Source organism: Equus caballus, chromosome 1 (genome assembly GCF_041296265.1).
Source record: "Equus caballus isolate H_3958 breed thoroughbred chromosome 1, TB-T2T, whole genome shotgun sequence".
NCBI classification, from domain to species: domain Eukaryota; kingdom Metazoa; phylum Chordata; class Mammalia; order Perissodactyla; family Equidae; genus Equus; species Equus caballus.
The window spans coordinates 61,218,677-61,239,691 of NC_091684.1; the positions used below are offsets into that span (position 1 = coordinate 61,218,677).

Consider the following 21,015-nt stretch of genomic DNA (forward strand, 5'->3'; position numbering starts at 1 on the left):
AAGATTTTATTTTTCCTTTTTCTCCCCAAAGCCCCCTGGTACATAGTTGTATATTTTTAGTTGTGGGTCCTTCTAGTTGTGGCATGTGCGATGCTGCCTCAGCATGGCTTGATGAGCAGTGCCATGTCTGCGCCCAGGATCCGAACCGGTGAAACCCTGGGCCCCCGAGGCAGAACGCGTGAACTTAACCACTCCGCCATGGGGCCAGCCCCTACAATGGGTTTTAAAACTATTTAAGTTGAAGAGTTTTAGACTTTAAATTGAAATACAGGATAACCAGTATCTATTTGAGGGCAATACACAATTCATTTTATCTGCCTAATTGTGAGAACTAAAGAATTTTCCAAGAGCAGTAAATTAGTATTGAGCATCAGTGTCAGGATCTGCCATGATTTAAATTTTGCCTGTGGCTATAAATATTGCAGCTTATATCCTTCCTTTGGTGGAAACTGTGTATGCTCGCTTCAAGAGAGTAGTGCTGACAGATCAATGGAACAGAATTGAAAGCCCAGAGATAAAACCACACGTCTATGGACAGCTAATCTTCCACAAAGGAGCTGAGGGCCTACAATAGAGAAAAGAAAGTCTTTTCAACAAATGGTGCTGGGAAAACTGGACAGCCACATGTAAAAGAATGAAAATTGACCATTCTTTTTCACCATTCACCAAAAAATACTCAAAATGGATCAAAGACCTAAAGCTGAGACCTGAAACCATAAGGCTTCTAGAAGAAAACATAGGCAGTACACTCTTTGATATCAGTATTAAAAGGATCTTTTCAGACACCATGTCTTCTCAGACAAGGGAAACAATAGAAAGAATAAACAAATGGGACTTCATCAGACTAAAGAGCTTCTTCAAGGCAAGGGAAAACAGGATTGAAACAAAAAAACAACCCACTAACTGGGAAAAAATATTTGCAAGTAATACATCTGACAAAGGCTTAATATCCATAATAGAGAAAGAACTCACACAACTCAACAACAAAAAATTAAACAACCCAATCAAAAAACGGGCAGGAGACATGAACAGACATTTCTCCAAAGAAGATATACGGATGGCCAATAGGCACATGAAAAGATGCTCATCATCGCTGATCATCAGGGAAATGCAAATCAAAACTACACTAAGATATCACCTTATACCCATTAGAATGACAAAAATAACTAAAACAAATAGTAACAAATGTTGGAGAGGTTGTGGAGAAAAAGGAACCCTCATACACTGCTGGTGGGAATGCAAACTGGTGCAGCCACTATGGAAAACAGTATGGAGATTCCTCAAAAAATTAAAAATAGAACTACCATATGATCCAGCTATCCCACTATTGGGTATCTATCCAAAGAACCTGAAATCAGCAATTCCAAAAGTCCCATGCACCCCAGTGTTCATTGCAGCATTATTTACAATAGCCAAGACGTGGAAGCAACCTAAGTGCCCATCAACAGATGACTGGATAAAGAAGATGTGGTATATATATACAATGGAATACTACTCAGCCGTAAAAAAGAACAAAATCATCCCATTTGCAACAACATGGATGGACCTTGAGGGAATTATGTTAAGTGAAATAAGCCAGATAGAGAAGGACAATCTCTGTATGACTCCACTCATATGAGGAATTCAAAAATGTAGACAAAGAGAACAGATTAGTGGCTACCAGGGGAAAGGTGAGGTGGGGGATGGGCACAAAGGGTGAAGTGGTGCACCTACAACACGAATGACAGACAATAATGTACAACTGAAATTTCACCAGATTGTAACCTATCATTAACTCAATAAAAAATTTTTAAAAAATTTTAAAAAAAAGAATGTAGTGCTGAGAGAGTGTGTGTAAGTGACTGAGAAAAAGAAGTATTTTTAGGGAAAATTAACTGGTGCTATAGCATCTTCACTAATGATTAATAATAGCACAGTCCAAATATTACCCTACCAATTTGTAAACTATTACTAACTATAAGTGTTCTTTCATTAACAACTTTTTTAAAAAAGGATATATCACTAGATTGTGCATGTATGTGTGAGAGACATTGTTTTCTTAGTGTATCTCTGTTGGGAAATATTTTCTTAAAATATTTTTATTTAGATAATTTGTTAAGGGTATAACAGGAGAATCAATCAAAACAAACCAATTCAACTAGCCATGTGAATGCTTACTATATGCTACATGCTGTGGAGAAAATCAAGAGAAATATAAAATACAACCTGTGAAATAAAATTTAATTCCTTTTCTTCTGTCTCACAACTGATAGTTATCACTTCTCATACTTTAATACTAAAAAACACTTCCGTCACAGCCTTGGGTGAATGCAGGCCAAACAGTTAAGAGATTTTTTTTAAATGTTTTTTCTGGGTTAGTTTTGTCTCATGATCCTGTATGAAATGGGTTAAAGAAAAGGATCTGTGTGATAGAAAGGTCAGAGAAAAGTCATGCTTAACTATTTACAGTTGATTAATGCTTTTCAGCAATTTGTGCTTATGCTTGATCAAAATGATTTTGGAAAAAGATGAATGAAAGAGTAGTATTAGCTATTAATTTGCTTTATGCAATTTAACTTTGAAGATAAATGATAATGGAATGTGTGAGTCCTCATACTGGTTCTGTTTAGCTTTTTTTTACAAGCTTGACAAATACACTGTCAAGAAAATGCCTGTTTACGTGGGAAATCAGAGCAAAGTTTGAATGTTAGTGTCTATAACAGGAGTAGGGAAGTTATGGCAATTTTGCTCCTGAGGGCTAACCTAAGTAATTTATAAGGCTATTTCAAAACTACATTTTTTTCTTTTTGTATTTTCTTTCTTCCCTTCCTTCTCCCCCTCTCCCACTTTTATTTCTCTCCCTCCTGCTTCTTAGGCCTATCTGAAGCCAACTCTTAGCATTTAATACTAAACAGGTCTTAATCCACTTCTGGTAATGGATGAGTAGCTCCTCTCAGGCCAATCTTTCCTCAGATGACAATTACACAATACGGACAAAACTCACCAAACAACTACTTGAAAGCATCAGAGAGTGTTCATGGGCAGATCTTGGAGGGGAGTTGAGACTTGGAAGAAGGGAATGGCACTGGCTGAGTTTCTCACTTTATACAGTTTTCAGCCTGAAGGAAGTCCCCAGTCTGAATGAGAAGGATTGGCGCCCTCAGTTTTTCTGGATTGAAAAACCCAAGGACAGAATCTGGAGCAACCACAACCCCTGGAGAGTGAAGGGGAAATCCCGAAAAAGAGAAAGCCAAAGAGGGGAAGCCCCAAATTCTATATATAAAGTCTAGCCAAATTCAGTTGAGCTAATTGCCTGCTAAAACAAAACACTAATACTCTTCGGGTGAATATAACAAAATCTAGAGTCTACAACATATCATTCATAACATCCAGTTTACAATCCAAAATTACTTGACATATGAAGAAATGGGAAAACTTGGCTCAAGTGAAAAGGAAATCAATGGAGATCAATCCTGAGATGATCTAGATATTAGAAACTAGCAGACAAGGATTTTAAAGCAGTTATAATAATAGTGCTCAAATATATAAAATATGCTTGTAAAATAGGAAAAGATAGGAAACTTCAAATGAGAAAGGAAACTATATCAAAAATGAAAAGGAAGGTCTAGAACTGAAAAGTGCAATGTCTGAAGTAAAAATTCACTGGATTAGCCTAGTAACAGAGTTGCTATGACTGAAGAAAGGGTCAGTGAACATGAAGATAAATCAAGAGAAATTATACAGTCTGAAGAGCAGAGAGAAAAATGATTGAAAAAAATAACAAACAGAGCTTCAGAGATTTGTGGGGCAATATCACATGGTCCCAGAGAAAGAGGTGAGAGAGAATGGGGGCCAAAAAACCATTTTTTTAAAAAGAAATAATAGCCAGAAACTTCTCAAATTTGATAAAAATCATAAATTTATAAATACAAGTAGTTCATAAAATACTAAGAAGCCTATATACAAAGAAAACCACACTGAGGCATATCATAATCAAATTTCTAGAAACCAAAGACAAAGAAAAATCTGGAAAGCAGAGAGAGAAAAACAACATATTACACACAGGGGAACAATGATTCAAATAACCAATGACTTTCCATCAGAAGGAATCAGAAGTAGTGAAAGAACAGAGAATTTTAAATCTATACCTGTAACTCTATATCTAGATTTTTCCTTCAAAAACTAACAATGATATAAATTAATTCGTTGCCAAGAAATATGCACTTCAAGAAATGCTAAAGACAGTTTTTCCAACTGAAGGGAAATGGTACCAGGTGGAAATTAGGATCTTGGGAATGAATGAAGGGCATCAGAAATGGTAAATATGTGAATGAATATACAGAATATTTTTTCTCTTATTTTCTTTTAAAATATATAAGACCATTAAAGCAAAATTAACAATGTATTATGGGGTTTATAATTTATGTAAATGGAATACACAAGACAACTATAGCATAAAGGATGGAGGAAGGTAAATGAAACTACATGGTTGCAAGGTTCTCACATTTTATGTGAAGTAGTACAATATTAATTCTAAGTAGACTGTGTACATTTAAGAATGTATGTTCTTATTATAAAAATAAGGCAAAGAGATATAGCTAAAATGCCAGATAATTTAAACCATAATTCTTGAAAAAATAGTTATTTAACCCCAAAGAAGGCAGGAACATAGAACAGAGGAACAAAAAACAGAAAGAACAAACAGAAAACAAATAGCAAAATGGTAGATCTAAATACAATTAAATCAATAATTATGTTAAATATTAATGGACTAAATATTGCAATTAAAAGGCAAAGATTGTCAGAATGGATAAAAAAGCACAGACCCAACTATGTGCTGTCTATAAAAGGTGCATTTTAATCATAAAGACACTGATAGATTTAAAGCAAATGGATGGAAAAATAATGCATCATGCAAATAGTAAGCATAAGAAGGCTGGAGTTTCTATGTTAATATCACATAATGTAGACTTTAAGATAAAGAGTATCACTGAAGATAAAGAGTGTTATTTCATAATGATAAAAGGATTGATTCATCAGGAAGACATAACAATCAGAAATGTGCACAGGGGGCTGGCCCCGTGGCCGAGTGGTTGAGTTCATGTGCTCCACTTCAGCGGCCCAGGGTTTCACCAGTTCGGATCCTGGGCACAGACATGGCACCACTCATCAGGCCATGCTGAGGCGGCATCCCACATAGCACAGCCAGAAGGACCTACAACTAGAATATACAACTATGTACTGGGGGGCTTTGGGGAGAAGAAGAAGAAGAAAGAAAAGAAGATTGGCCATAGATGTTAGCTCAGGTGGCAATCTTAAAAAAAAAAAGAAAGAAAAGAAATGTGTACAGGACTTCAAAATACATAAAGCTAAAATTGACAGAATTAAAGTAAAATGAAGAATTGCATAACTATAGAGGGAGATTTCAACAACTCCCTCTCAACAAATGCTAGAATGACTAGGTTAAAAAAATCAGTAAGGATATAGAATCTGAACGACACTAGCAACCATCTTGACAGAATTGACATGTATAGAACACTATACTCAACAACTGCAAAATACACATTCTTTAAAAAGACACATTGATGCTTACCAAGATAGATCATATGCTGTTCCATAAAACCAGTCTCAAAAAATTCAAAAGAATTAAATCATGCAGAGTATATTTTCTGAGAACAATGGAACTAAATTAGAAATTAGTAGCAGTAAGAGATCCAAAAAACAAAACCCCAAATACTTGGAAATTAAACAACACACTTCTAAACAATGCATGTATCAAAAAGGAAACCACATGGGAAATAGAAAATATTCCAAACTAAATGATAACAAAATACAATATATCAAATTTTGTAGGATGCTGCTATAGCAGTGCTTAGAGGAAAATGTATAGCTTTAAATCCTTATATTAGAAAAGAAGAAAATTCTCAAACTGCTGACCAAAGATACTGTCTTGAGCAACTCATAAAAGAGCAAGGAAAACCTAAAATACGTAGAAGGAAAGCAATGAGAGCAGAAATCAATTAATTAGAAAACACAAACCATAGAGAAAATTAACAAAGCGAAAAGTTGGTTCTTTGAAAATATAAAAAAAATAATTATACCCCAAATAGCCAAAGCAATCTTGAGAAAGAACAAAGCTGGAGGCATCACACTTCCTCATTTCAAACTATATTACAAAGCTATAGCAATCAAAACAGTATGGTATTGGGATAAAAATAGACATAGATCAATGGAACAGAATAGAGAATCTAGAAATAAACTCATGCATACATATGGTCAATTAATTTATGACAAAGGAGCCAAGAATACACAATGGGAAAAGGATAGTCTCTTCAATAAATGGTGTTGGAAACACTGGACAGCCACATGCAAAAGAATGAAACTGGACCCTATTTTGCATCATACACAAAAATTAACTCAAAATGGATTAGAGACTTAAATGTAAGGTCTGAAACTGTAAAACTCCTAGAAGAAAACATAGGCCATAAGCTCCCTGACCCTAGTCTTGGTGATGATTTTTGGATTGGACACCAAAAGCAAAGGCAACAAAAGCAAAAATGAACAAACGGGACTACATCAAACTAAAAAGCTTCTGCACAGCAAAGGAAACCATCCACAAAATGAAAAGCCAACCTCATGAATGAGAGAAAATATTTGCAAATCATATATCTGATAAAGGGTTAATATCCAAAATATATAAAGAATTCATACAACTCAATAACAAACAACCAAACCATCTGATTAAAAAATGGGCAGAGGATCTGAATAGACATTTTTCCAAAGAAGACATACAGATGGCCAAGAAGTATGTGAAAAGATGGTCAACATTACTAATTATCAGGGAAATGCAAATCAAAACTACAATGAGATATCACTCACACCTGTTAGAATGGCTATTATCAAAAAGACAAAAAATAACAAGTGTTGGCGAGGATGTGGAGAAACGGGAACACTTGTTCACTGTTGCTGGGAATGTAAATTGGTGCAGCCACTATGGAAAACAGTATGGAGGTTCCTCGAAAATTTTAAAAAAGAACTACCATATGATCCAGCAATTTCCCTTCTGCATATTTACCAGAAGGAAAAAAATCACTATCTTGAAGCTATATCTGCAACCCTCATGTTTACTGCAGCATTATTTATCATAGCCAAGACATGGAAACAATGTAAGCGTCCATCAATGGATATATGGATAAAGAAAATGTGATACATACATACACACACACACACACACACACACACACACACACACTGAAATATTATTCAGCCATAAAAAAGAAGGAAATCCTGCCATTTGTGACAACATGGATGGACCTTGAGGGCATTATGTTAAGTGACGTAAGTCAGACAGAGAAAGACAAATACTGTATGATTTCACTTATATGTAGAATCTTTAAAAAAAAAGCCAAACTTATAGATACAGAGAACAGATTGTTGGTTGCCAGAGGTGGGGGGTAGGTGGGTGGGAAAATAGGTGAAGGTGATCTAAAGGTACCCAGTTCTAAGATAAATGAGTCCTGGGGATGTAATGTACAGCATGGTGACTACAGTTAACAAAACAGTACAGTGTATTTGAAAGTTGAAAAGAGAGTAGGTCTTAAAAGTTCTCATCACAAGAAAAAAAAATTTGTAACTATGTTGGTGATGGATGTTAATTAAACTTATTATGGTAATCATTTCACAATATATACATAGATCAAATCATTGTTGTACACCTGAAACTAAAACAATGGTATATGTCCATTACATCTCAATAAAAAATAAAATAGTTCTATCTAAAATAAAAGATAACATATCAGGGGCTGGCCCCGGGGCCAAGTGGTTAAGTTCACACACTCCGCTTTGGTGGCCCAGGGTTTCACCGGTTCAGATCCTGGGCATGGACATGGCACCACTCATCGGGCCATGCTGAGGTGGCATCCCACGTGCCATAACCAAAATGACCTACAACTAGAATCTACAACTATGTATGGGGGGCTTTGGGAAGAAGAATAAAATAAATAAATAAATAAATAAAAACATATCAAAACAAGTTCTATTTATAATTGTTTGAGCACCTGGAAATACCAGTAAAATGCAGGATTATGGAAAAGTGAAGGTATTAAGATGGATATAGGATGGAAATTTGAACAAATGTCTCTAGGTATTTTGAAATATTTGACTTTGTGCATCTCTTAGTTAAAGATATACTATACCTGATACTTTCTCCCACTTCTTTTCCCTCCTTTTCTCATTTTGAATATGAAAGTGCTTTCTCCCGTATATATATTTTTTTCTGTTTTGAAACCACTTCTGACAATCATAATAATTGTATCTGGAGAGGTATCATGGCCCTCCAATGACAGAGTTTTATGGAAATGTAATCTCTTCCTAGGATTCAGAAGAAACTGTACATGTCTATGTACATGCTATGGTCAAAAGGCATGGTATCATTTTTCCCTGTCTTATAGAAATTTTTTCAGAACATATGTCATTCATCCTTGTATTCTGGAACTGTGTGGCACAAAGGAGCTGTTTAATAAATGTTGACTGAATATATGATTGAATAGCCATAACTTAGCCTCTCAGCATTAAAGTATAATTCATCTTGGGGAATCAAAGCAAAACCTTGACCTTAATCATACACTGAAATAATTCGTTACATTTAGAGTGAAAACAAAGAAAAAAAACCCACCTGTTAAAAGTAAGGATATTTTTGAAAAATGACACATTAGGTACTTCAAGAACTGGATAGTATCTGAGGATATTGACCAAGGCCAAAGAAACTCCAAGGCACGTGAAAATGTGTTAAATATTAATATACTTAATGGAACTTTCCAGGACAACTTGCCTGTTCAAACTCATCCATGTCTACTTCTCCATCTCCATTCAAGTCAAACATCTTGAAGGCAATTTCAAAATTTCTCTGAGGAGCTGCAAGTAGAAAGGAAGGAAGGAAGCGTAGGAGGGAAGGAGGAAGAGAGGGAGGGAGGAGAAAGAAAATATTTAGAAGGCATTGACCAAAAAGAAAAAATCATTCCTTTCAGAAAAACAGGCGGTTAAACACTAAAAAGTAATATCAAGTCACAGAATGCCACCATATTTATCCAGATCAATCTTTTAGCAATACTCCTTAAAACCAAAAGAGAATTTTACCATGACCATTAAAGACAGCAGTTGTCTATCTTTGTGTTTCAACACTCAAATACTTCAGCTTTGCTTTTTTAGAAATCATCCTCTTAGCAACAACATAATATTAACGTTGTTGCTCTGTTACTGATAGTATTATTTATCTGGGCACAAAAGTCTGTTTGTGGTGAGACATACTGCTGCACAGCAAGAAGTTGAAACCCTAAGTCTTTTAAAACAAGCTAGCTTTCTACTTTGTTCTTTCTAGTCTCTCCATGGCAAGTACAATCAGGAGTTCAGTGGATGTCATTCTGCCAACAGGTTATTATTTATACTAGTTTACTCACTATCGCTATAGCTCTGTGGTAAGGCAGAAAAGCATACTGTTAGCTACTTAGCCCCTATTTCAACCATGTCAGCTTGGTACACAAATTACTGAGCAAAGCATACTTAAATGTTAAGATCAAGCTGAATTTTAAAAATCAAAATGAAAAATGTAAATCTTGAGAAGATGGTGTATTTTCTTTCCCTTAAGCAAATGAGGAAAGTTATTCAAGACTTCTTTAGTGTTCCTAGAGCAATCAAAATATAATTAATATATTTGTGCATTAGAATTAAATATAAATCTAACAGCTTTCCTTCCTTACCATACTAAATGTTCTGGTAAAGAAAACTAAGTTGTTCATTTCCTTCCTTTGGTGCTTCAAATTTATTAGCCATAGAGAATAAACCAAAATAAGATATCCTATATATCCTGATACTATTGAACTAAATTTTCAGTTAATAGCAGTTTTACTAAAAAAAATTTAAAGATTCTACGTAGACAAAAAAGTTAAAAAAGGCTTAGCACATTAGGCATAGTTGTAGAGAGTCCATATTACCATATTCATAAATTTGTTAATAGCAACCCTCTAGGCTTAAATTCGATTTTCAGCTAGGCAGCCAGCTAGGCTGGTAAGCTCCCAGTTTTCAGTCACGTGGGTGAATCATCTGCCTGTCAGCTTCCAATTGCCTGCCTTACTCGATAATGGCTTCCAACAGGTTTGCTCTTCTTTAGGCCACAAATACAATTGTTGGGAAGAATGTACCTGGGGGAATTAGATTTTCGTACACTTATCGCCACTTCCCAAATTTTTTCTACCTGTCTAGATGTTGTCTTTTACTGAAGAGTTACTACGTGCCAAGCATTGAGATGGATAATTTAAAGCCGTTATTTGATTTTATTCCCTCAATCCTGAAAGGTTTTATTTCTTTATTTTTTAAACAGAGTAGGAAATTTGGTCTCAAAGCCACTAAATGATTAGCTCAAAATCACACAGCTAATATGTGGCAGAACTGGTAAGTGAACCTAGGTCAACGCTGACTCCAAAGCCCATAGACTTTCCATTATGCTCCACGGCCTCCAAAATCAAGACAGTGGTACTTCCAATAATACACTCATACTCTTTATTCTGATACATTTTGACCTAGAAACAAAACAACAAAATATGACTCACTGGTTACGTCATTCTCTGCAATAGCTGAGGGTTCCAAGTTGTTCATCTCAAGGACATACCTGATATCAAAGAAACGTTGCATATGCCATGCTCAGTAGTTTAGACTTGGCTGCACTAACTGGAGACCCATAAGCAACATTAGATTCTCAGATAGGTTTGTCACATGTTTTTTAAAATTCTGAATATGAATTTCTTTAGACAGGAATACACTCTCCTATTCTCCCCTATTGTCTCACACTTGGCCCACTTCACTCATATAAATTATTTGCCTAACCCTTGTAGATACTTCAGATTTTAACAACTGCAAACAATATGAAGCCACTGAAAGTTTTAAGTAGGGGAGTGACACAATCAAATTGGCATTTATGAAGGACTTCTCTGCTTACATTGAAGGATGAGTTGGAAAACGAGAACCAGCTTCAGAGAAGATGACAGAAGTTCTTGTAAATGTTGAAAATGTGAACTGAGGTGACGGGAGTGGTAATGGAGAGGAGGGAGCAAATTTGAAATAACTTAAGGAGGCAGAAATTATACAATTTAATAATTAATTGAGTTGAGAGTGAAAAAGGCTGACAGCATGGCTTTTAGCCTAGGCTATTGGGTATCTTGCATGTCATTAACCAAGAGATAAAATAAACGTCAAAGGTTTGAGAAACAAAATGAGTTCAGACAGGATCTGCTGAATTCAAGGGGTCCACAGCATATCCAGATGAAAATATTCAGGAGATAGTTGGAAATATGGGTCTAAAGCTTAGAAGAGAGAGGTTAAAGTTGGGAGTCATTAGCATGTGGTTTGCTGCAAAGAGCCTGAAATGAATTCGCCCAAGGAGAAGTGAGGGTTGAGGAGAAAGGTGAGGAAAGGGTAGAATGCAGTTGGAAGCCAATATTTCAGGTGAGAGGAAAGAGAAAGGAAGCAGTGTAAGAGGAGGTGGCATCACAACACCAGGATGAATACAGTCAAAAATGAATAGAAATACGGAAAAATTGGGCAAGAGCCAGTCAGTATGTTGTCACACGGGATTTAAAGCAGCACTCCCAATCCCTATCTCCACAGCTTACAGAGATTACACAGGGTGCTTACATTTTTAGCTTTATCATAATCTTTTATTCTTACGTGCTGTGAGTTCTGTGAAGGCACATGCCCGGTCATCATTTAAATGACTGAATGAGTTATTCTAGCAAATCATAGTTAATATGTCCTCCTACAACTAAGGTTAAATTCATTTTACCAAACAAAGCACACCCTGTACTACTTGAGGTATCTATATCTTTTTATCCTGGCTTACTTTCAAACAGAGCATTTGCTTCATGTGGAGCTACTCAGAGTGTTTATTAAAGTACATGCGCTGACACTCTAGAGGCTGAACTCCGATATGCTGGTCACTGACGAGGTAAGTCAGGGGAGGAGCCCTGCACATTCTCATTTAAGCCCTACCAGACTATCAGGGAAGGTCTTTCCAGGAGTAGTTCTCTCAGCCTATTCAATCTTCATCTGCTCATCACATCAAAGTATTTAAGACAAACAAGAAAAAACCAGCTTGCTCTAAGTGAAACATGCTACACAGGAATATGCAATTAGGTAATTCTTTCCTTAAATGTAGGCTTCAGAGTAATTTTTAAATACAGCTGTTCAGGAAAGCTTTAAGGTGTTTGGGATTTACGCTCACAACCTATTTCCATAGGTACTGAGAAGGGAGTTCTTTTAAATCCCAGGCTACTTATAGAGTGAACAGTGAAGGTTCTCTCCTCATGCTAAGAGGATAATCTACTTTTTGTATAACGATTTCTAAAACGATCATAACATAGCTTGGAACCGATTAAAACAATAAGATTCTATACAAAGTTTATTATCATACTTCTTTTACTTAGAATTCCATGACAATATATGCTACTAGGAAATGGAGATACATTAGGTCTGTTCTAGTTAAGAATCCATTTTTTATATTATTCTATCATTAACAATAATGATAACAATAATAACAACTCTAGGATGTTCTTTGAGGCACAGTAAACTTTTTTTTTTTTTGAGGAAGATTAGCCCTGAGCTAACTGCTACCAATCCTCCTCTTTTCGCTGAGGAAGACTGGCCCTGAGCTAACATCCATGCCCATCTTCCTCTACTTTATATGTGGGACGCCTGCCACAGCATGGTGAGCCAAGTGGTGCCATGCCCGCACACGGGATCTGAACCGGTGAACCCTGGGCCACTGAAGCAGAACATGCAAACTTAACCGCTGAGCCACCAGGCCGGCCCTGAGGCACAGTAAACTTTTATACTTTGCTTTAATAAGAAAAACCCCCATCTTTTTCTATGTATAGTAAGTCAAACAATCAGATAGCAACAATACTAGCTTTCTCAAGATTTTCATGACTGTTTCGCTTATTGTTCTTTAATGGAAAATGCATAAGACTTGGGCTCTAATTCTGGCTCTTCCAACAACATAATGAGTCATTATGTCTTAAATTATGTTTTGATGGTACTGACAGAATGAACAAAAAAATGAAGAGACTAGATTTTAAACAAGTTTCTTATTTTCTGTTGGTTTGGTTCTCCTGCCACAAAGTTCCTACCTGCACCACTCCTCTTTTAAAATGATGCTGTAGAACAAATGAGGTAATTAATATGCAATATCAGAGAACTCTGAGTTAGAAAAAAAACTTTAGAATATGATGAACCTCTATTGAATGATGAACCTACCTACTGAACTCGTAAGGATCAGACAGCCTCTGATTATTTCTGAGAGGGAGGTTACCACTTCTGAGGTCTAATCATTGTCGGTCATATTAATTGAGTTATTTTTCTCATGCAGAAATCAAATCTATTTCTGTGTAACTCCTACAAACTATCCTAGTTTAATTTTTTAGAGAAAGAAAAAAATATATCTGCTTTCTCACCTATATCATGGCCCTCTGATTACATAAAAACTTATGATCATGTCTCTACTAAGGTTTCTCAGAATTTGCTTCCAAAACTTCAACATCCTAATGGTCCTCCTGTGGGGTACTTTAGATGGTCAATGCCTCCCATCAATGCAGTATCCTAAATATAGTTAATTCTAGAATGACCTATCCTTTCTAGAAACAATAGGACTGCTTCTTTGCAGACTAGTATACTAACATTATTTTTATATGAGGGCTTAGTATGTTGTTTTCTGCATAACATCAGACTTAGGAAATGGAGAAAACACTACAAGTTAGATTTCAAAAACGTGTCCCTCCAAGAATGATGTCAGCATCACGGTGGAGTGAGTTCTCCCCTTAGTCTCTCCCCTTTAAGTTGCAACTAAATGGACATTCATTAACCAGCAGAGGATTCCCTGCAGAGTACAAGAGGACGTCTGAGATCCAGGCAGCTATGCATCTGAGGGTGGGTGGACTGGATGCCTGGGAGGTAGTGGAAGTAGGTGAGTGCATCCTTCCCCCTCCCCAGTGGCAGCAGGCCAGGTCACAGATCCTCACACAGTGGCCCAGCATGACTAAAAGAGGAGGTGGGGACAGCCTGGCCTGCACGAAGGCTTTTAGAATTGCACTCCAGCCTGTGGCAATGCCCACTATGCCACGGTGGCCCCACTGGTGGGAAGACTCTACACTGAGTGGTGGCTCAGCCCCTGTGTTGGCACCTGCCCTCTGAGCACAGCACAGGTGAGAAGGCACCCCACCCACTCAGAAGGTGCCCCTGCCTATGGAGCATAGCAGCTCGTGGGACCCACCGTGTGGCACCTCAGCCTCTGTGTGGACACCCCTGCCCTCTAGCACACCGCAGGTGAGAATTTGCCCATCTGTGGAACACAGCAGTCCATGGGACCCACGGAGCAGCAGCTCAGCGCCTGTGTAGGCGCCCCTCCTGCCTACCACTCAGCAGCTCAGCTGGTCCCCTGCTGAGCACAGAGGACCCACCTATGGTGACTGACCCACATGCTGAGCACAGAGGCTCGGCCCATGTGAGCGCAAACTGCAGAGCAGCTGTGGCCAGCCTGGGCAAACACAGAGAAGCACTACATTCACAACTTTCAGCAGATGGGGCAGAATCAGAAAACACAGTTCCTGCTCCCCCTAAGGGGGGCAGGTAGAATCTGTGACCCGATAACTACCACAAATGCACTGGCAAAGGATCAATTAATCAAACACCATAAAGAATGACAGTAACACTTCAGAGCAGAAGGAAAATGACAAGTCCCCAGAAACCAATGCTGAAGTAATAGAAATTTACAATCTAAATGATAGAGAATTCAAAACAGTTGTCATAAAGAAACTCAATGAGTTACAAGAAAACTCAGAAAGACAATAACGAGCTCAGGAATGAAAGTAATGAGCAGAAGAAATACTTCACCAAAGAGATTGAAACTCTAAAAATAAAAACCAAATAGGAATTCTGGACATGAAGAAAACAATTAATGAGATAAAAAAAATAATCTAGAAACCATAAGAAACAGAGCTGATGTTATGGAGAACAAAATTAATGTATAAGAAGACAGAAATATAGAACTGTTTCAGGTAGAGGAGGAGAGAGAAATAAGATTTAAAAAACAATGAAGAAATTCTACAAGAAATATCCAACTTAATTAAGAAAAGAAATATAACGATTATGGGTATTCCAGGGGAAGAAGGGGGGAAAAAGGAGCAGAGAGCTTGTTCAAAGAAACAATAGCTAAGAACTTCCCAAACCTGGGGAAGACTGGACTTACAAGTATGTGAAGCCAATAGAACTCCTAATTACATCAATGAAAAAAGATCTTCTCCAAGGCATATACTACTGAAACTGGCAAAGTCAATGCCAAAGAAAAAATATTAAGGGCAGCAAGGCAGAAGAAAATAACCTACAAAGGAATCCCTGTCAGGCTTTCAGCAGATTTTTCAGCAGAAACATTACAGGCTAGGAGAGAAAGGAATGATATATTCAAAATACTGATAAAAACTTTCAGCCAAGAATACTGTATCCAGTGAAACTATCCTTCAGATATGAAGGAGAAAGAAAAGCTTTCCTAGATAAACAAAAGCTGAGGGAGTTCATTGCCATTAGACCTCACTTACAAGAAATGATGAAGAAAGCCCTCCTACCTGAAACAAAAAGGCAAAGGTTTACAAAGCTTTGAGCAAGGAGATAAAGAGACAGACAAAATCATAAAACTGCACTTGTCTTTCAGAACAGGGTAGCAAACACTTAATTATAACATAAAACATAAAGGGAAAGAAAGTATCAAAAATAACTATAAACAGTTCAATTTAGTCACAAACTCACAACACAAAAAATAAGAATTTGTGACAACAATAACTCAGAAGGAGAAGAGGAAAGGGATGGAACCTGCTTAGGCTAATGGAGATAAGAGACTATCAGAAAATAGACTATCTCATCTATGAGATCTTTCATAAAAACTTCATGGTAACCACTAAACAAAGAATCAGAATAGAGCCACAACTCATAAATAAAGAGATAACTGAGAAAACTATCACAGAAAACCACAAAACTGAAATGGCAGTCAGAAATACAAGGGAAGATAAACAATGGAAATACAGAACAACTGGAAAACCAGAGATAAAATGACAGTATTAAGCTCTCATATATCAATAATCACTAAATGTAAACGGATTGAATGCTCCAATCAAAAGACAGCATGGCTGGATTGACCAAAAAACATGACTCAACAATATGCTGCCTCCAGGAAACACATCTCAGCTCTAAAGACAAACATAGGCTCAGAGTGAAGGGATGGAAGATAATACTCCAAGCAAATGGCAAACAAAAGAAAGCACATGTTGCCATACTCCTATCAGACAAAGCAGACTTCAAGATTTAAAAAAAACAATAATAGACATAAAGGGGCAGTATATAATGGTAAAAGGGACAGTCCACCAAGAGGACATAACCCTTACGAATATATACACCTAACACAGGAGCACCAAAGTACATAAAGCAACTATTAACAGACCTAAAGGAGAAATGGACAGCAACAAAATAATAGTAGGGGACCTCAACACCCAACTCACATCAATGGATAGATCAGACAGAAAGTAAAGGAAATGGCCTTAAATGAAACACTAGACCAGATGGACTTAATAGATACATATAGAACATTTCATCCAAAACCAGCAGAATACACATTCTTCTCAAGTGCACATGGAACATTCTCAAAGATAGACCACATGTTGGGAAACAAGGCAAGCCTTAACAGATTTAAGAAGATTGAAATCATATCAAGCATCTTTTCTGACCACAGTGCTATGAAACTAGAAATCAACTACAATAAAAAGCTGGGAAAGTCACAAATAAGTGGAGACTAAACAACAAACTACTGAACAACCACTGGATCAATGAAGAAATCAAAAAATACTTGAAGAAAGACGAAAATGAAAACACAACATACCAACTCTTATGGGATGCAGCAAAAGTGGTACTAAGGAGGAAATCCACAGGAATATAGGCCCACCTCAACAAACAGGAAAAATCCCAAATAAGTAATCTTAACTACATCTACCAGAACTAGAAAAAGAATAACAAACAAAGCCCAAAGTCAGGATAAGGAGGAAAATAATAAAACAGAGAGCAGAAATAAAGGAAATAGAGACTAAAAAAACTAAAAGGATCAATGAAACTAAGAGCTGGTTCTTTGAGAAGATAAACAAAATTGACAAACCCTTAGCTAGACTCACCAAGAAAAAAAGAAGGCTCAAATAAATAAAATTAGAAATGGAAGAGGAGAAATTATAACAGATACCACAGAAATACAAAGGATTATAAGAGAATACTATGAAAAACTATATGCCCACACATAGGATAACCTAGAAGAAATAAATTCTTAGATTCATACAACGTCCCAAAACTGAATCAAGAAGAAATGGAGAATCTGAACAGACTAATCACAAGTAGAGAAATTGAAACAATAATAAAAAAGCTCCCCCAAAACAAAAGTCCAGAACCAGATGGCTTCTTTGGAGAATTCTACCAAACATTGAAAGAAAATTTAATACCTACCCTTCTCAAACTATTCTGAAAAATTGAAGAAGACAGAAAGCTTACTAAGTCATTCTATGAGGCCAACATTACCCTAATACCAAAACTAGACAAGGACAACACAAAGAAGGAAAATTACAGGTCAGTATGGCTGATGAACAAAGATGCAAAAATCCTCAACAAAATACTGGCAAACTGAATGCAGAAATACATTAAAAAGATCATACACCACGATCAAGTGGGATTTATAACAGGGATGCAGGGATGGTTCAGCATCTGCAAATCAATCAATATGATACATCACGCCAAGAAAATGAGGAATAATGATCACATGATCATCTCAATACATGCAGAGAAAGCATCAACAAGATCCAACATCCATTTACGATAAAAACTCTCAATAAAATGGATATAGAAGGGAAGTACCTCAACATAATAAAAGCCATACATGACAAATCCACAGCCAACATCATACTTAATGGAGAAAAACAGAAAGCAATCCCTCTGAGAAGAGGAACAAGACAAGGGTACCCACTCTCACCACTCCTGTTCAACATAATACTGGAGGTATTGGCCAGAACAATTAGGCAAGAAAAAGAAATAAAAGGAATCCAAACGGGAAAGGAAGAAATGAAACTCTCACTGTTTGTAGATGATGTGATTCTATAAATAGAAAACTCTAAAGAATCCATCAGAAAACTACTCGAAATAATCAACAACTATGGCATTGTTGGAGGGTACAAAATCAATTTACAAAAATCAGTTGCATTTCTATATATTAATAATGAACTAGCAGAAAGAGACGTCAAGAATCCAATCCCATTTACAATTGCAACAAAAAGAATAAAATATCTAGGAATAAATTTAACCAAAGAGGTGAAAGACCTACACACTGAAAACTATAAGACATTTTTGAAAGAAATTGAAGAAGACATAAAGACATGGAAAGATATTCCATGCTCATGGATTGGGAGAATAAACACAGTTAAAATGTCCATATTGCCTAAAGCAATCTACAGATTCAATTCAATCCCAATCAGAATCCTAATGACATTCTTCACAGATATAGAACAAAGAATCCTAAAATTTATATGGAACAACAAAAGACCCCGAATACCCAAGGAAATCCTGAGAAAAAAGAACAAAGCTGGAGGCATCACAATCCCTGACTTCAAAATATACTACAAAGCTACAGTAATCAAAACAGCATGGTTCTGGCACAAAAAAACGACACACAGATCAATGGAACAGAATTGAAAGCCCAGAAATAAAACCACCCATCCATGGAGAGCTAATCTTTGCCAAAGGAGCCAAGAACATATAATGGACAAAGGAAAGTCTCTTCAATAAATGGTGTTGGGAAAACTGAACAGCCACCTGCAAAAGAATGAAAGTAGACCATTCTCTTATGCCATACACAGAAATTAACTTAAAATGGATTAAAGATTTGAATGTAAGACCTGAAACCATAAAACTCCTAGAAGAACATATAGGTAGTACACACTTTGACATCGGTCTTAGCAGCACCTTTTTGAATACCATATCTACTCAGGCAAGGAGAACAAAAGAAAAAATAAGCAAATGGGGCTACATCAGACCAAAAAGCTTCTTCAAGGCAAAGGAAACCATGAAGAAAATGAAAAGACAATTCACCAACTGGGAGAAAATATTTGCAAATGATATACATGACAAGTGGTTAATTTCCAAAATATATAAAGAACTCACACAACTCAATAATTAAAAAAACAAACAACTGATCAAAAAATGGGCAGAGGATCTGAACAGACATTTTTCCAAAGAAGACATACAGATGGCCAATAAGCACATGAAAAGATATTCAACATCTCTCATTACTAGAGAAACACAAATCAAAACTACAATGAGAATGGCTGTGTGGGGACTGGAATTGGCCACCCCAAGATATGTCTCTTTGGCATGATGATTATTTGAGGCTAGTTACTTTGCAGACAGGAAAGCAACTGAAAAGTAGAATTTACTTACCCTTTGTAAGAGACATTTACATTGTAAAGGAACTCTCCATCTGTAAAGATATCTCCCTCTCTGTACCAGGAAGGGGGGATGACCTTCTCTCTAGAAACTCTTAATCAATGCCAAAGGCAAGGACTTAAATCTGCATTTTGTTTACTGTACTTGTGTGGTAATCTCCCATGATCGACTCCCCCTCCACCCCCAACATCCTCCATTGTCTTTAGATATTTAAGTGGTGGTTTCGGCCATTTTGGCAAGTTGCTCAGTTTGCCTGACCTCTCCCATGTATACATGTTATAAAGCTTTGTTTAATTTTCTCTTGATATTCTGTCTCATGTGAATTTAATTCGTTCTCTGGCCAGATGAACCCACATTAGGTAGAGGAAAAGTCTTCCTCCCTACAGCTGTAATTACCAAGACAAAAAATAACAAATGTTAGAGACGATGTGGAGAAAAGGGAACCCTCTACACTGCTGGTGGGAATGCAAACTGGTGCAGCCACTATGGAAAACAGTATGGAGATTTTTAAAAAATTAAAAATAGAAATGCCATGTGATCCAGCTATATCGCTACTGGATATTTATCCAAAGAACATGAAATCAACAATATAAAGAGATCTATGCACTGCTATGTTCATTGCAGCATTATTCATAATAGCCAAGACGTGGAAGCAGCTCAAGTGCCCATCAACTGATGAATGGATAAAGAAGATGTGGTATATACATATAATGGAATACTACTCAACCATAACAAAAGAAAAAATCATACCATTTGCAACAACATGGATGGACCTTGAGGGTATTATGTTAAGTGAAATAAGCCAGACTGAGAAAGACAAACATCATATGATTTCACTCCTATCTAGAAGACAAACACACACATGGATAAAGAGAATAGATTAGTGGTTACCATAGGGGAAGGGGGTCAGGGGGTGGGTGAAAGGGGTAAAGGGGCACACACGAATGATGATGGATAAAAATTAGACTACTGGTGGTAAGCACAATGCAGTCTACACTGAAACTGATATATAATAAAGTACACCTGAAATTACACAATGTTATAAACCAACTCAATAAAATAACTGAAAAGAAAGAAAAGTGCCCCTCTCTCAATTCTTCTGAATTCTTCAAGGTATGATAGCTAGGTGCAGTCTGGAAATCTTCCTGCTCTTTACACGGAGTGGAGGGAAAAAGTTCCCATGGTATGATGTGTTGTTTTTGTACCATAGCATTTCCTTGGGATGATGCAGCTTAAGAACAAGGGTGCTACACAAAATGAAAATATCCTAAGAATTATTTTAAACACACTTACAGAACAGCAGATCAATTTTCTTTTCATCAACCTAGTTGCCTTGTAAGTCTGATTTCATTTCTGTTAGTAACTGTTTCATAAATTTTCTTTGCTAATGTTAGCCTAAAACATTTTCTAATAGTTTCATGATAAGTGCCATGTTAACTCTATAGCTAATAAGAAGGGCTGTCAGTATTTGAAAAA

General features: G+C 36.6%; 1 protein-coding gene across 7 annotated transcripts in view; it reads right to left on the reverse strand.

Moving 5' to 3' along the window:
• The window catches only part of MICU1 (mitochondrial calcium uptake 1), a 280,172-nt gene that overhangs the window by 87,633 nt on the left and 171,524 nt on the right, over positions 1–21,015 (reverse strand). For 5 of the 7 annotated variants that reach the window (XM_070226952.1, XM_070226961.1, XM_023644799.2 and 2 more), the window contains 2 exons: positions 10,584–10,642; positions 8,810–8,892 (listed from right to left, as the gene is read on the reverse strand). In XM_070226952.1, the coding sequence (XP_070083053.1) occupies positions 8,810–8,892; positions 10,584–10,642 (142 nt within the window). The remainder of the gene's footprint in view (positions 1–8,809; positions 8,893–10,583; positions 10,643–21,015) is intronic. The other 2 variants (XM_001503797.6, XM_023644771.2) reach the window with 1 other exon arrangement.